This window comes from Peromyscus eremicus, chromosome 9 (genome assembly GCF_949786415.1).
Source record: "Peromyscus eremicus chromosome 9, PerEre_H2_v1, whole genome shotgun sequence".
Taxonomy (NCBI): domain Eukaryota; kingdom Metazoa; phylum Chordata; class Mammalia; order Rodentia; family Cricetidae; genus Peromyscus; species Peromyscus eremicus.
Window position 1 is genome coordinate 73,984,705 of NC_081425.1, and position 17,390 is coordinate 74,002,094.

Sequence of the window (17,390 nt, forward strand, 5' to 3'; positions counted from 1 at the left end):
CAATGGACATGTGAACATGGACTGGGTGATGACGGTGAATGGGATGACTTCATGAGGCCCTTAGCCCTAGCTGAAGAAGGACAGGCAACCAAGAAATGTTGAGACAGGGAGAGTCTTCCCCAGGAAAAGCACACTAGTATCAAATGGTCAGCTCTGAAAATATATACATACAAGTGATATTATACAGACTGAGCAGGTTGTATTTACATATTTAGGAACACACACACACAGATGTAACAACTCTTAAAGAAAAAGAGGCTGTGAATTTGAAAAAGCAAGGTGAGGAGGGGACAGGTATATGGGAAGGTTTGGAGGGAGGAAAAGGAAAGCAGAAATGAAGTTAATTATAATCTCCAAAAATAACTAAAAAGTAAAAAAAAAAAAATGTTTTTTAAAGAGCGCTGGAGTTGTTTATCACCAGCTTATTTGCTCCACCCTGCCTGCCCCAGCAAGGTCACCTGTTAGCTCATCTTCACAGGGCAACCAGACCACAGCGGTTTTTTTTGTGTTTTTTTTTTTTTTTTTTTTTTTTGCGATCACGCCCCTTTTGTGGAAGTGAAGTGGACCGGACGTCTCTATTCACTGAGGTTCCAGCTCCCTGGACTCCTGTCGCTTTGCTGACTCAGTTCTTCCCATCATAAGCCTGGGGGGTCCAACCTGAAGCTAGTCTTGTGCAACCGCGGGGCTGAGGGGCCAATCGGGAGGGCGGGGCGAAGGGGCGTGGCGAGAGCCGTGACGCAAGAGGTTCGGGCCAATGGGAACACCCTGCGGCGCCGGCGGAGTCGCCCGGGCATAAAAAGAGAGGCGCGGCGAGGCTCCCCAGCTGGCCGCTGCCCTTCACTCGGAGTGTCTCTCTCCAGGCTGATCCCCGGTCCCCTTGACGGCCACAGGTCCCGGCCGCCGGCGAAGCGGAGCCGCAGCGCTTGCAGCACCCCTGGGTGTCTCGGAAGCAGTCGCGCCGGGTCCATGGAGAAGGGCCCGCTACCAGCGGAGAAGCCGAGGGGAGCCAGGTGCACCAATGGGTTCCCCGAGCGGGAGCTGCCGCGGCCCGGGGCCAGCCGGCCTGCCGAGAAGTCCCGGCCGCCCGAGGCCAAGGGGCCACAGCCCGCCGATGCCTGGAAGGCAGGGCGGCCCCGCAGCGAGGAGGATAACGAGCTGAACCTCCCCAACCTGGCGGCCGCCTACTCGTCCATCCTGCGCTCGCTGGGCGAGGACCCCCAGCGGCAGGGGCTGCTCAAGACGCCCTGGAGAGCGGCCACCGCCATGCAGTTCTTCACCAAGGGATACCAGGAGACCATCTCAGGTCCGTGCGGCCGCCGGAGGGAGTGTGGGGCGTGGGGAGGCGGCTTCAGGAAGTGGGGACAGCTCCGGGAACTTTCCCGAGTTGCTCCACTTTTGGCACTGCGAGCCAAGCTGTCACCTCCCAGCCCCAGCCGCAGCCCCGGAGCGTAATCGAGGCGAGTTCCCCTCCTGGGTCGTGTGGCTGGCACCCAGGGACCTTGGGGAGAGGGGGCTCGTGTGGGCCTAGCCACTGACCCTGAGCTCCGGGGCGGGAGGCAATGCGGGACCCCCTCACCTGAGATCTCAGAGCCTGACGAAGCAGGTGCAGTACCCACCCTCCCCACATAAGGATCCCCTGGACACTTGTTGAAAGGGACGCTTCTTCTGTCAGTCTGAGATGCAGCGCTTTTGGGTGAAGCCAGGCTTCCTGTACATCCTGTGAGCCTGTTAGTGAGCAAAGTTAGGTACTTGTAATGGGAGAGGGGGACATCTTCACAGAGTTGTAATTCTCATCCTACCACCTCAAGTTTACTCCAGTTCAGGACTTTGCCGGAATTCGGCACACTTCTGGGTTCGGGCTTCCGCGGTTTGAAGTATGGGGTTTTCTTGGACTAATGTTGTTGCTGAAGGCCATTCACGCTTGCTCTCTCAAAAGAAATAGAGGGACCCCCTTGCTACTGCTCTGAGAGTCGGGGTTCAGTGGACCTGGGAGTCCGTGCTTGTGTGCCTCCCCCAGGCTAAAATCAGCAGTCTGAGCTTGCTGGTAGCAGTCTTTCCCACCCAGTGATGGGGAAGCAGTTGGTGTGGGTAGGGTACAGAGGCAGGGTGAAGAGGAAGTGGAAGATGACGAGGACCTGTGCTACCTGTTTGGTAAGCAGTGTTGGTCTTTATTTTAAAACAAAAAGCTTCTGGTTCTTTTAGCTGAGCTCAGTTTACATCGGTGGATCTCTGACGTGGTTCTTGGCCTCCACCGATTTCTCCTGGAAAAAAAACACAAAAACAAAAACAACCCAAAAAACAGCGCTGCTTTGACAGGTAGTCCACCCTGCCATTTTCCTGCAGGTGTTGAGAGACTGAGAACCCGTCCCAGAAAGAACAATTATTTCTGCCCAACCTCCCCCCACCTCAAAGGAAGGGTGGGAGGGAAATCAGAGCCTGAGAAGGGTGGGGCCCCAAAGGAAACGGAACCGCTTCCTAATGCTAGGAAGCCGACCTAGATCTAGTTCTGAGTCTGGGTTTCATTGTTTTACGTTTTGATGGTGCAAGTTTGGATCTCGAAAGCAGAATGTGAAAACGCAAAGACTGATGAACAGTCATTGGATTTCCTGTGGGTTCAGTGTCTGAGAGTGTTAGTGTGTTTGGTAGTCCAGGATGTAACAAGGAGCATCTGATCTTACATCTGCCTCTTGTAGATGTAAAAGGTGGTCCTCACCTCTAGATCTCATCACTCCAAGGGAGAGGAATCTCTAGTCCTGGTACACGGCACACAGTTCTCTAAAGAGACTGGCCTGTTATTTGAGATCTGCCGTCAAAGGCTTGTCTCATAAACTGAGATTCAGCTACAGAGGCGTCGGGACTCCAAAGCACGCTTCCTTTCAATTTATTAATAAAAAGTCCACTGGCCTGGAGACAGAAGATTGGCATCCATCAGCTGAGGAAGACAGGGCTAGAGAGTGACAGCCTAACACGGAGTTTCCTTTTCCAGTGACAGAAATGCTCAGGAGCTAGACGGAGGTGGTGGCTGCACAAATCGTGAATACTACTGCCGAACAGCACACTTTGCAAATGGCTAACATGAAGGATTTTATAGATATTTTACCACAATAAAAAAATCACAGACTATTTAAGATTACTGTTAGCTGTTCATTGAGATTAAAAAAATTATTATGTAGCCTTGGCTGGCCTGGTACTGGATATGTAGGCCAGGCTGGTCTAGAACTCACAGAGGTCTGTCTGCCTCTGTCTACAGCCTGCAGGGATTTATATCTTTTGTATGTCTGGTGCTCTGTCTATTAATTCCTTGTTGACTTCTGTCAGAAATCAAGTATTTCATATCCTCCCTTTTCCCATTCTCTTCCAGTTTCTTTTCTGTTCATTTCTTGGCTCTGGGGAGTTGGTCATTTTTCCACCACCCTTCTCTGTCACACCTTTCTTCTCTTTCCAGTACCTGCCTTTCCTTGGGAGTGACTGTGGCCATCCATGACAGGGCTGGGTATGTCAGGGTTACCAAGTCTCCCTGTGGCTATCACTACTGGGATGTACCTTGTGGGCCAGGAGGCAGGGTGGAGGAGAAGTCAGCACCTCGGCCAGGGCTGGCTGCCCTTTGAATCTAGCACCAGACTGATGCTTGGTCTAAGTCAGACCGAGTCCCCACTCTCTATTTCTGTCTCCTTCCAGTTTAACCACACTCCTCTTCTCTTCCAGACTTGAGGTTTTAACCTTGATGAGTTCTTCTATGCAAGGCACTTTCTCTCCTCCTCCTCCTGAGTGCTGGGGTTACAGGCGTGCGTCACAACCACTTTGCCTACATTTCTTTTGTTCAGAACCTTAATTAAGTTGGAAGGTCCACTACTCCATTCCCCGAGGCCCTTTGGATGGGCCTTTTCTCTGTGTTATCTTCTCCCAGGTATGAATAGTGACAACCCTCTTGTTGTCATTAGCCACCAAAGGTTAAGTGCTATATCCGGTCCCATCATCAGATGAGCCTTTTCTGAGTTTATGGAAATCCGAAAGTCTTGACTCTTCTGTCGCATTTCTTCATGAGCATGTTTCCACTTGTCCTTCCTGGACTGCCAAGAGTTTTCATGATCATGTCAACAGTGTCCCGGATTTCGGGAAGCATATGGATAATCCAGCATGAGGTAATGGCACTGTTGGGGACATTAAGCCATGGCCCTCCCTCAACCATTTGTGTTGCAGATTGTTCCTGCTCCCTGAAGAGTGTATCCTGACAATGGGATACTTTTTTTTTTTTTTTAAATAAAAACAGAGTCTTCACTACTTCAAGAGAAAATTTAGTAATTGTGAAAGATTTTTCTTCTGAAATCACACATGTATCTGATTTATTAAATCAGGTTGCATTGGTGAACTAAAACCTGATAGCTCTGAAGTATCAAGATAGACAAAAAGTAAAATTCTTAAGATTTATTTTACTTTTTAATTATATGTAGAAGTGTGTGTGAGAGAGAGAGAGAGAGAGAGACAGAGAGAGAGAGAGAGAGAGAGAGAGAGAGAGAGAGAGAACACATGAGGACATCATATTCCTTGAAGCTCTAGTCACAGGCTGTTATGAGTGAGCTGTGCAGTGTGGGTGCTGGGAATTGAACCTGGGTCTTCCAGAAGAACAGTACTTGTTCTTAGCCTCTAAGCCATCCATCTAGTCTCAAAATAAAATTCTTTCCTATTCCCTCCTATATCAGATGGAAGGTAAATTCATGCCCTTAGTTTTAAAATACATATTATAGGGGCTGGGGAGATGGCTCAGTTGATAAAATGCTTACTGAATAACCATTAAAATCCGTGTTTGATTCCCAGCACCTACATAAGAGAGCAAGGCATGGTGGCACACTTGTGTTATCTTAGCACTGAGGAGATAGAGACAGGAGGATCCCTGGGACTTGCTGGCTAGTAGTCTAGCCAAATTGGCAGGCTCTAGGTTCCTGGAGAGACTGACTTAAAAGATGAGAAATTGAGGAAGACAGCTGACATCAACAACACACACACACAGAGAGAGAGAGAGAGAGAGAGAGAGAGAGAGAGAGAGAGAGAGAGAGAGAGAGAGAGAGAGGAGAACAGTTCATTTTATTAAGGGCTGAAATGTTGAAATGGACAAATATGAATGTGAAGCTCTTTTCAATCTTGACTCACTAATACTTTCTGTTGTTAATTTGGTTAGAGAATTATTAAATAGAGCCTATTTGTTGCCAGAAAGAGAACCATGAGTAAAGGAGAAAATAAGAAAGCCGTTTATGTACAGTAGTTTATGTAGATCAGAGCTGTAGAGAACACGGGAGAAAAGAAAGCCAGGAATTAGGCACGTAAAGGCACCACACACAACTTCGAAATGACAAACAGGCATGGCACTTGCCCCAGTTACTTTTCTATTGCTGTGAGGAGACACCATGACCAAGGCAATTTATAAAAGAAATCACGTAAGTGGGGGCTTTCCTATAGTTTCAGAGGGTGAGTCCATGACCATCATGGCGGCAAGGGTAGCGGCAGGCAGGCTGGCATGGTGCTGGAGCAGTACCTGAAAGCTTACTTATCCTCAGTTGGAGCCAGGGGTCTGGGCGTGGCGTGAAACCTCAAAGCCTCCTAATCCTTCCCAAATGGTTCTACCAAATGGGGACCAAGCATTTAAAATGAGCCTCTGGGGGCCATTCTCATTCAAGCCACTACCACAGCATTGGTACTGGTACCAGTGTCTCAGGGCTGCCAGAGGGAAATACCACAACTAGGGATTTCAGCAGCAAACATCAGATTTTACAGCCCTCGAGGCTAAGTCTGAAAATGAGGAACCAGCAAACCCTCTGAAACTGTACTGGAGACCTTCCATGTCTCATCCTGGTTTCTGGTTGTGAAATTCAATCCCTGTTCCTTGGTTTGCATCCATCACTCTAATCTCTGTCCCTGTCAGTGTCCACATTTTTGTCTTCTGAGGACACTGGTGATGGTAGATTCATATTCTAGTCTGTCTCATCTGAATTTACTGAGCCACACCTGTAGCAGCACCGTATTCAACAGAATCCTATTCAGAGGCACCCAGGACTTCAGCATGATTTTCTTTGTAGGGTTCAGTCCAAGCAATTATGAATATTATGTCTTCATATTACCTGGGAATTTTACCAGTGCTTCACTTAATTTTTATTTTTGTTTGTTTGTTTATTTTGAGGTAGGGTCTCTCTAGGTAGGCTGGCCTTGAACTCACAGAAATCCACCAGCCTCTGCCCCATGAGTGCTGAGAATTAAGGGTTTGTACCACCAGGCCTAGAGTCACTTAATTTTTTTTTAACTGTGTTCCAGTAATTGTGCTGAATACTGAGAACAGAATGGGTGAAGCTGAATGTGGTTCTTGCCCTCACAGGAACTCTGTCTTTTAGAGGAAAGAAGCATTAGCCAGTCAGAGGAAGGAGATATGTGACAATAACCACATGGCTCTGTGAGCATTTAGCAAAGGCACTTGACTCGTGCTGGGAGATGGCCGCATGGAAGGTACAGCCGTGCTGGGGCTGCCTGGTGTCTTTGGTCACTGGCTTGGAGCCCTCCCTGAGTCCTTGAAAGGTGTCACCTTGCTCTATCTTCATAATAGCCCTATGGGGCATGCAATATTCCCATGTTATAAATAGGGAAACGGAGGCACAGGGAGGGCTAGCTCCAGGTGGTGGCTGAAAAGAGGCAGAGCTGAGAGGATAATGAACATCATGGGTCATGGATTTCCGTTGATGACAGTGTTTTACTAATTAACTTGGCTCCCTTCTTCTCCTTTGTGGTTTTTTTTTTTTTTCTGCCGCTTGCTTTGTCTGGCTCTAGAAACTCCTCCACGTCCTGGCACCTCCCCAGGTCTACATTTACAGCAGCATCCTTTGGTTCAGTGTTTGGGTGAACAGGACTGCAGTACCAAAATTTACCAGGAGAGGGCTGATGTCTGAATCCTGGTTTCTGGATTAGGCATCTTGGATTGCAGGGACCCTAATTCCAGGCTATGTGAAGGGAGACGTTTCTGACAGTTATCGATTCTCTATTGAGTCTCTGGCAGTTATACTCAGGGATAAGCTAGAGTGAGTTAATTGAGATTATCTGAACTATCTGGGAAATCTGTTATGCTCAAGGCTGAAGATACTGATTTACTAGAATTTTCTTTTACAGTAGAATGTGTTCAGAAAAGAAGGGACTGTAGGCATTCCTCTTTGAATACTCAGCAACTTGTCCCTCACAAGTGACGGACTTAATGGGTATTGGATTTGTTTTTGAAAGAGAGAGAATATTTGGTGCTTTGTCTTGTTAGGATTGTGGATTTAAAAATTATTTTTAAAAGACTCTTATTTTTACTTTGTGTGTGTGTGCACTGTGTATGTGTAGTGCCCATGGAGGCCAGAAGAGGGCATTGGATCCTCTGGAGCTGGTGTTACAGATGGTCGTAAGCCGCCATGTGGGTGCTGGGAACCTAACCCTAGTCCTCTGGAAAAGCAGCTTGTACTTTGCTGAGCCATCTCTCCAGCCCAGAATTAGAAATTTTAAATCTTTTCTTGTAGAATGGTTTCAGTATGCCTGAGAATAGGCTGTGTCCCCATCATGCAGCCTCTGTTACTGTCAACATGAATATAGGTCTGTCCTGCTTTGTCCCTCCTGGCCTCACAACCCTTCTTCACTGAGTCATCTTAAAGCAAGTCCCTGATGTGACATTTCATTGGTTAAACAGTCTTGAAAAACAATAATGTATGCTCACATGTGAAGTTGACCATAGCCCCCTAATATAAGTATCTAGCAAACGTTTGCAGTTATGATTCTCTCACAGGTTTCTTTGTATAAACTGGTCTTGATTTAAACAAAACTCCCACATTATACTGGGAAACTCTCCTTATGGTCCTGTGGTGATATATTGTGACATATATCACCACATGGTCCTTTTGTTGTTGTTGTTTTTGAGACAAGGTCTTTCATGTAACAGCCCTGGCTGTCCTGGAACTCATTATGTAGACCAGACTGGCACCAAACTCACAGAGATCTGCCTGCCTCTACCTCTGAGTGCTGGGATTAAAGGGATGTGCCATCACTCCTTAAGGTTTTTATAAGTCACCCACATTGACTTCTTAGACTCTAGTAAGTTGCTGAAGAAATGGGCCATTTGTCATGCAGGATTTCCCACATTGTAGGCTTTGTTTATTTTATTCCCAAGTTGGTCTAACATGAACCTTTATTTCTTGTATTGCATACACAGTAGTTATCAGATTGGGAGACTTACTCATCTCTCAAAACCAATACTTTTAAGGTTAGGCAAGACTGATTCATAGAAGGAAGCATACAATTCTGTCCGGAGGAGCCAAATATTTTCCTTTTCTGGCATTAAGCTTGATCAGCCTGAAGGGTCTCAGTTGAACTTGTCAATGACAGAGTTCCCAACCAGCTTTTCACCTACTGCTTTAGGAGCTATTGGTGACTAACTAGACCTGGCAATTATTAGAAGTGACAGACTAATGATCTTTGGTCATTTAATTCATTTTAAATTTATTAGTTGGAATTCTCTAAAGGTTTAACAGGACTCTTGCGTCCCTTTATAAAGGGATATAACTCAAAGAGTATAACTCTTTGGCAAGTTTTAAAGTATCTGAAGCTTAAAAAAACATAAAAAAGTTGTAATTTTTTAATGCATTTAATTCTGTAACAGAAAGCTACTTAATTATGGCTTCAATCTAGAAGCCATAAAATATGACAGACATCATAAAAATGAGGAATTTTCATATGTTGAATACCAGTACAAATGGAGTCAAGTGATGAACTGTGAGGAGACATTTAGCACCCCTGTCCTGGACAGTGGGCTGATAGTTACATAAGAAGAGATGCTGGGAAGTGACGGGGAGAAGGGTGAGCCACACAACTGGAAATTGCCAAAGCATGTAAAGAGAAGGTTCTTAGTAAAGGAAATCCAAAGGTCTCCTAAAACCCCAGAAAATATGATTGGTTTCACTTTCCACAAGAGAAACACACAAATCCTAGTTATAGGTACATTATTCTTTGTGGGATTGACAAACATACAGAAATTTGATACTAGAGTATTGAAATTATAAGAAAACATAATGTGTGTTCAAGGTTAGTTACTATCTAGAAATGACTTAAATACCTATTGTCTTACAATGGCTAAATTGAAGCTGAAGTTTTACTGTGTCCCGCCCAGTCCTCAGCCACTCAGACCCAAGTAAACACACAGAGGCTTATATTAATTAAAACTGTTTGGCCATTAGCTCAGGCCTACCACTGACTAGCTCTTATACTTAAACTCAGCCCATTTCTGTTCATCTATATGTGTCCACGTGTCCATGGCTTACCTGTGTGCCATTACATGCTGCTCCCTGGATGGTGGGCTGGCGTCTCCCGACTCAGCTTTCCTCTTCCCAGCATTCTCCTTATCCACTTATCCCGCCTATACTTCCTGCCTGGCTACTGGCTAATCAGCTTTTTATTTATCAACCAATCAGAGCAACACATTTACAGCATACAGAATATCCCACAGCAGCTAAATAGTGCAGAGGTTGAATTTTGTGTGAAAATGGTGTGTATAGGAACAGAATGTTGTGTTAAGAAATTGAATGATAATACCAGCAGTTGCATATTACTGAGGGATAGGGCAAGGATAGAAATGCTCAACAGCACTCCATAGTTGTCTGGTGAGCAATGCTAGTGTCAGGGCACCAATCCCTGTAGAGTTACAAGTTCATGTCTAACTTTGAAATCTTCTAAAAGTTGATAATCTGCTATCGACAGGAAGCCTTACTAGTAACAAACAGGTTAATCCAGAGGTGATATGTTATATGTATTTTTAAAAATATTTATTTATTATGTATCCAGTGTTCTGCCTGCATGTTTTGCCTGCAGGCTAGAAGAGGGCATCAGATCTCATTATAGATGGTTGTGAGCCACCATGTGGTTGATGGGAATTGAACTCAGGACCTTTGGAAGAATAGCCAGTGCTCTTAACTCCTGAGCCATCTCTCCAGCCCTATATGTATTATACATAGTAAAATGTTTATAAACTATGAGAGATCATTTTTACTAGGTTATATAACTTGCTAGAAAGAGGAACTGCTCGAGAAAAGATTGGCAGATAAGTCAACACAAACTCATGAGAGTAGCAATGGGAGGCAGCTATGAAATCATGATGGTTCTACAGTTAATAGTTTTGCAGTGTCAGGCATTGAACCCAGGGTCTTGTGCATCCTAGGCAAGGGCCCCACCACTGAGCTTATCACCAGTCCAGTTAATGCCTTTCCACTTATGATTTAATACTGAAATGTTTATTTACACTTGACTACAAATGGCACAATGTGGGCTATACTTAAATGCATCTGGAGGAAGTTTCACTTTGTGTGCATGTATATGGCTGTGTGTGGAAGTCAAAGGTTCACATTGAGTGTCTTTGTCATTTGCTCCTCCACCTGATTTTTGGGATAGTGTCTCTCCTTGAATTTGCAGCTCTCTGATTGGCTAGATGGCCTGCAAGCCTCTGGGGATCCTCCTGCCTCTGCCTTCCCAGTGCTAGGATTATGACCACCATGCTCATTTTTTTTATATTGGTTCTTTTTTTTTAAGATTTATTTCTTTATTTTGTACACAGTGTTCTGTCTGCACGCCAGAAGAAGGCACCAGATCACATTACAGACAGTTGTGAGCCACCATGTGGTTGCTGGGAATTGAACTCAGGACCTCTGGAAGAGCAGCCAGGGCTCTTAACCTCTGAGCCATCTCTCCAGCCCCTTATATTGGTTCTGAGGGATCTAAACTTAGGTCCCTAAGCTTGTACAGCCAGCACCTTACCAACTGAGCTATTTCTCCACCCTAAGTATTTACTTTCAAAATGGATTTGTGCATCTTGTCAAGGAAGTAAATGATTAAAGCAGATTGCTGTCGGTGTATATTATATATATACCTTAATTTCAGAAATGTTGCTAAGCTAGCTGATTCTGATACCCCCCCCCCAAATTGTCAGAAATATCCTAAGCAACCTATATATAAGTAAATTAACACAGTTCAGTCTTATGGGTCAACTGTACATTAATATATTTAATTTTCTAAGTGCATGTTTGGATTTTCAAATAAACTGAAAACATTGTGACAGCCATGGAATGTAGCTTTAGCTCAGTGAAAGAAGAGCTCCATGCTCATCTCACTATCCAGTGTATGTAGAAAATGGCAAGTGTCTGAACTATGCCCAGCCCTGTAATCAACCCCTGCCAGCCAGTACCTCCTCAAGTCACTCCATGGTGGCTGCCCCACAGACTCCAAACTTGGCTCCACACTGCCGAGCCAGGTTGGTCAATCAAGACCAGGCCCTCACCGGACTGCTCAGGGCTCATCCATTCCAATATATCTCCAGTGCTCTCTACCCGGTTGCCGGTAGACCACCATTTAGCACCGTGAGACCAGTGTCCTCACAGGCTGCACAAATAATGTCAACACATGTAGCTAACACAACACAGACAGCAGGTCCAGCCCTGCACCAGCAGGTGCTGTGGCTGTTCTTGCTGTTCACACTGTTTCCCAGTAAAAATATGCTGCAGGAGTCCCCGGTCCACAGCAGTATCTTAATACACAGCCACCATGCCACAGCCTGCTGTTCATGTACAAGGCCAAGGTCCTTGGACGGCTTCCATGTTGGCATCGGTCCCCCACCAAGAGCAAAGGCAGAAGTCGGGTGAACAGTTGTTTCTCTAATTAAAGCCACACACCCGACTCCTGCTGGGAAGGTCACTGGCGTGTTGTTGGAGGTTGATGACTGGGAACCACGTCATATGGTCGAGTCTCCAGAGTCTCCCCGAGCTATGGCTGATGGGTAGACTGCAAACGCTTCAAGCTGAAGAGGCTGCCTAGGAAGCAGTTAGCCGTGCTATGTTGCTCAGCTGTTAAAATTGCTCAGGGACCATGAATAGAACGGCATGCTTCACCAAAGAAAAATATCTAAACACCAAAATTTAAATATAAGGAAAATTTTGCAAAATTTAAAAATGAAAAGGAAAAGAAACTTTGACTCTTAACATCCCAAGAAAATGCCAAGTCTGGCAAGGAGTGCCAGTCCTATATTACTTGACTTAAAAACAACAAACTCCCACAAAATATTTTATTTTGGGAAAAGCATTCTTTTATTCAATTGTGTATATACATATAACATCTCTGTGGCATCTCTTTTCCTTTTATCCTTTCTTTTTTGAGTCTCACCATGTAGACCGGGCTGGTCTTAAACTCACGGAGACCCACTTGCCTCTGCCTCCTGAGTGCTGGGACTAAGGGTGTGTACCACCACACCTGACAGCAGTTCTGTTTCAAGGAACAGAATTGATAGTGAGTAAGGAAATGTAATTTGAATTATAAAATTCTTGCTTTCATAAAAATTCCTCAATATTACAGGAGCCTGAGCCTGGACAGCTTCCTCACAGGGTTTCTGATGAAGTTGGGAGGATGATGAAGATGTGAGGGGGTGCAGAGGTGGGTATTGACAACAGGAGACTGTGATGAGGCTGTCTAGACTCAGGCGTTGGATGCTGGGAGAGAGGACGAATCGGGGACAGGGAGGGCTAAGTGCAGTGGGCCAGACAGGCAGCCTGGAAGAGGCTCAACAGCCCAGCTCTTTTTTTGAGTCAGTGGCATTTTCAAAACAAATGCACTGAGGTTTCACCTAAAGTCCAACTAGCTGTTGTGAGGAAACAGGTCAGGGTGAGAAACACACTGACCAAGCTAATTCAAACCCAAGGCTGGAAGAGCTGCCGTCCTCTCTGTTGGCTACTTAAACAGTCATTACGGCAAGTCCATATGAACCACTGGACGCTTTGCCCTGGAATTAAAGAGAAGTGGATGCATATGCAGTGCTGTGCCTCCTGATGCTCCAGTCAGCATCACTCACTACACCGAAGTAACCCCATAAGATTTTAATGGAGCAAAACACCCCTGATCAGGACAACCCATTGCCGACGTGTGTCAAGCTCCTCTGTTTCAGTAGATTAAGAGCATAGCACATACAGCTATGTACAGCACCAATACGTGACTAGTAACAAGCCACCGTGTTCCAGGGTGGTGTATTATTATTATTATATTAATATATTAATAATTAATTATTATTTCAGGGTGTGCTCCTACTTATTCAAAACACGTAACAATGGAACAGTCTGCCTCGTGCCTGCAGAACCTCTTCGTCTTGCGTTCACCATACCACTTGATTGCATTATTTTCTCTATGCTTGCTGTAATCTCGTGTTTTGTCTGTCATGGCCTTAAAACAATAGAATATATGCATAAATATCTAAGTATACACACACAGATACACACCATTAATGTCAAGGAGTCTAAGTGATAGCAGATTGTGTAAGCATGTTCCATGGTATTCATACAGTAAAAAACTGCTCAATGGTTCATTTCTCAGAGCAGAACCCCATCATAACCAGGCATAGTGGCATATCCTTGTAATTCCAGCACTTGGGATGTGAGGACTGGCCTACACGAGACTCTTTAAAAAAAAAAAATCCCCATCATTAAGCAATGCCAATTTTGACTTTATTGAATACAGGAAGATAAGAGCTTACACGTGACCCTGTCCCTTAGCTGTATGATTACTGGCATGTCTATAAATTTGTCCTCCTTTTCATTTTATATATGGTGGTAATACTGCTTCACCTGACCTCCTAGAAGAGTTAAGAAACTGCAAAAAGCATTGGAGGCTTGATATACTCCCCACTTCGTGATGAGAGAGAACCATGGTATATTGGCTTACAATGTGTCTTAAGAATGTGAGCCACTTTGGGGCTTTGAGTCACCATATAAATAACCCCAAGGCTTCTGCTCTCTGGGGACATCTTGACCACATGGAGAAACCACTTGCTGGTGGTTGAGACGTAGCTGAATCACTGGACATATGAGTAAAAGCCCCTAGTTTGACTCTAGCCCCAGGTGGAGAGGAGCAGCGGTCAGACACTTGCTCTGGGTCCTGTCTCTTTCTGATCCACAGAACCTGTGGACCTCATAAGCTAGCTGTAGAACACTTCTGGCTATGCAGCAGAAGCATCTGGAACAGCTTCTGAGATGAGGCTACATAGAATTTGCATTTGTACAGAGTAAAGGGAGCGCCTTAAAACAGTTTTAGGCTAGAGATTTAAATGTGTGGATTACGAGTGGAAGGCTGATCCTGGGAGGGTGCCTGAGTACGTGAAGGAGGGGAGGGAACTTTAGATGTCTGAACTGCTAGTGTGAAGTGTGAGAGAACTCCCAAGCTAATTCTGAAGGGACCTTGTGTTGAACTTTGTCTTGGTGCATGGTGCTGTGAGGGCACTGTGGAAACACCAAAGCGTGAAGATGGAGCGTTTACTCTGGCAGTCTGGAACCCCGCGCTCTCAGTACAAGTAGCTGTGGAGGCCTGAGGCCCAGTGACACAGTGCTGTGAGCCTTGACAATTTCTCCTATGTTAGTAACACTGCAGGGTTAGGCCTGTGATACAGATTTTTTTACCCCTCAAACATGATAGGCTTATCTTTGATGGTGCCTTTAAATGATTTAATTCTGGGCAAGAGCCAAGAGTCCCCATGTGCTGGGTTGCACTGCTGCCCCCCTAATCCCTGAGCTCCATTGTTCCTCCCCCTTACCTTTCTCTCTGTTGGCAGACCCTGTAATGTCCTTCCTGTCCCTAGGATGGATGGATGCCGAAGGTTCCAAAGCCATCTTTCATTAGGTTTGAATGCTGGAAGATACATCGAGGATCACACCCTGGCCTTGCCTGCCTTGCTCATGCTCACAATGAAAACAGTAAAAACAAGCTCCACGGACAGGAGTTTTTTAGGGGGCAGAGTCCTTCCCTTTTGCCTTCCTCCCTGGCAGAAACAGGTCTGTTGGTCCTAAACATGCGTGTCCATATTCGAGCATCTAGGAGATGTGAAGGTTCTGTATAGAAATGCAGCTTCAGAACAGGAGCTCTCAGAGCGTGGATCCAGTTAGCATCATGGGTCTGGGACCTTTTCAGAAATCAGATTCTCAAGCCCACCTAGAACTACAGAGAGCCGTGTGCAGATGGGACCCAGCAATTTGTGTTTTAACACAACCACTGGAAGGGTCTGGCAACCCCTGCTGCAAAGGATGCTTAGAGAACATTGCATTGTGGCCTTACTGTATTTTCAGGGGGTTCCTAGCAGGCTAAAAGCTTGAGGGATGGGTGCTGAGCTGTGTTGCTTCGTTGTTTCAAACTGGTAAGTGCAGTGGTGGTGTGGACAAACTTCAGGAGGCTGCTCTGGCTTCCTTTGTGGTTGTGACTAACAGACGGTAGAAGGGAGAGTGCTGTGAACCCCGTTTCCAGGGTTACCTTCTTGCTACTGATAACAGGCAGGAAATTAAAACAATCTGTGATAAAACTTTGTTCTTATTATCCACAGATGGCAGCTTGCAGATATGTGGGAGCAAAACATAAGTAAATATAGCTGGGAAACTTCATTATTGAAGAAAAATGACTTGGTGTGGTCAAGTTTATAGTCTGGGTTCGTTTTAATGAAATGTGATACAGGCAACATGCTAGTGTCTCAGTTCTACACAAAGCATTAAGCCTTAGGAGGACAATTGGGTTTCTTCCTGGTTTGATTTTGAGTATATAAACATTTATATGAACTCAAAGTCAAAACTACATGGCATGGGCTGGAGAGGTGGCTCAGTGGTTAAGAGCACTTGCTGTTCTTCCAGAGGACTCAAGTTCAGTTCCTACCATTTCTAACTCCAGCTCCAGAAGTTCCAATACCCTCTTGTGGACTCCACAGGCCCCTGTGTTCACAGGGGCACACACCCTGCCTCCATACACATAAATTTTATGTATACGTGTGTGTGTGTGTGTGTGTGTGTGTGTGTGTGTGTGTGTGTAATATAACTATATATATAGTTATCAAGCCCCAAGGGCAATGACGATGTGGGCCTTTTCGATCACCCCAAAACTTTCTTCCTGTCATTTTGCAGTCAGATCCTTTCCCACTTCTCTGCCCCCTGTGGCCATCTCTCTTCCCTTTCCTGCTATACTTTTGCCTGTTCTAGAATTTCTTTCCTAGGACCATCATGTGTCACTATGTGGTTTCCTCAGACTACACGTAACTGACCTGAAGAGACTAGGTTGTGACTAGGAGACACAGTCTTCTCAGAGCACCACTGCATACGTGACCTGTCATTGGCTGAATGGTGCAGTGCACAAGGGTAGCCTTCTGTGTTTCCATGTGACTTTATGCCACTAAGAGACTGGAAAAATTGTCATGTGTCAGTAGTTCATTGTGTTTTTCACTGATCATACTCCACTGTTTATACATCGCAGTTGCTGGATATCTTTTTGTTTAAATTTTGAAATAATTTTAGACTTATGACAAATATACCATTTCACCAGCTTCTACCAAAAAAAGCCTTACATGCCGTAACACTTCAGAAGTCAATGTTGGCATAATGCTGCTAACTTCATACTTTATTCAGGTTCTGACTTTAATTTTAATTGCACTTAGCTGTTATATTTCACTAATCTCAACTCTGACAATTTCACAACTTTTTTTTTTACGACCTTAATGTTTTTTTTTTTTCTCAAAAGAATACCCAGTAAGCCATGCCTGATAGTACACTTACCGTCCCAGCCACTTGGGAAGTTGACCTGAGAGGATTAAGAGTTCAAGACTAGCCTAGATATCTCTCTCTCTCTCTCTCTCTCTCTCTCTCTCTCTCTCTCTCTCTCTCTCTCTCTCTCTCTTTTTTCAAGACAGGGTTTCTCTGTGTAGCCTTTCCTGGAACTCGATTTGGAGACCAGGCTGGCCTCAAACTCACAGAGATCCACCTGCCTCTGCCTCCTGAGTGCTGGGATTAAAGGCGTGCGCCACCACCGCCTGGCTAGCCTAGATCTCTTAATGAGACTTTGTCCCTAGGGGGGGGAAAAAAGAAAGAAAGAAAACTCCACTTAAAGGGATCTTATAGTGTAGCATATTCCTCAGCTTTAATCTACACAGGCGGTATCCAATGTCATTATGTCCTAGAAATGGCCGAGCTGCCCCGATCTGCAGGTTTCCCCACTGAAAAGATGCTCTCTCCCCCACTGTGTGCCTTGCCTAAGGTCCAACAGGCAGCCAGTGACAGAACCAGATTCCACCTTAGCCTGACTTGAGGCTGACTCTGTGTGCTGTGTAATCATGAAAACTTTGAAGGTTTCCTTTGCTAGACAGAATGAATGCATGACATCCCATGATTCTATTTTGTTCATTTAGAAACAATGTTTTGTTTTCACTCTTGGTCATATTTCTCATGTGACTAAAGATTTTAGTGAACTGTACGTGCCCTTATCATGATATTGAACTCTTGGAGAAATTCAGAGTACTTCTGGGAATCCCAAGGAGCTCTATTTAAACTGCCTTCAGA

General features: G+C 45.2%; 1 protein-coding gene across 1 annotated transcript in view; it reads left to right on the forward strand.

Annotated features, from left to right (window-relative positions):
* Positions 1–913: 913 nt before the first annotated feature.
* Gch1 (GTP cyclohydrolase 1) overlaps positions 914–17,390 on the forward strand; it is a 36,303-nt gene continuing 19,826 nt past the window's right edge. Inside the window, exon 1 of the mRNA XM_059274503.1 lies at positions 914–1,303. Coding sequence (XP_059130486.1) covers positions 967–1,303 — 337 coding nt within the window. The 5' untranslated portion in view covers positions 914–966. The remainder of the gene's footprint in view (positions 1,304–17,390) is intronic.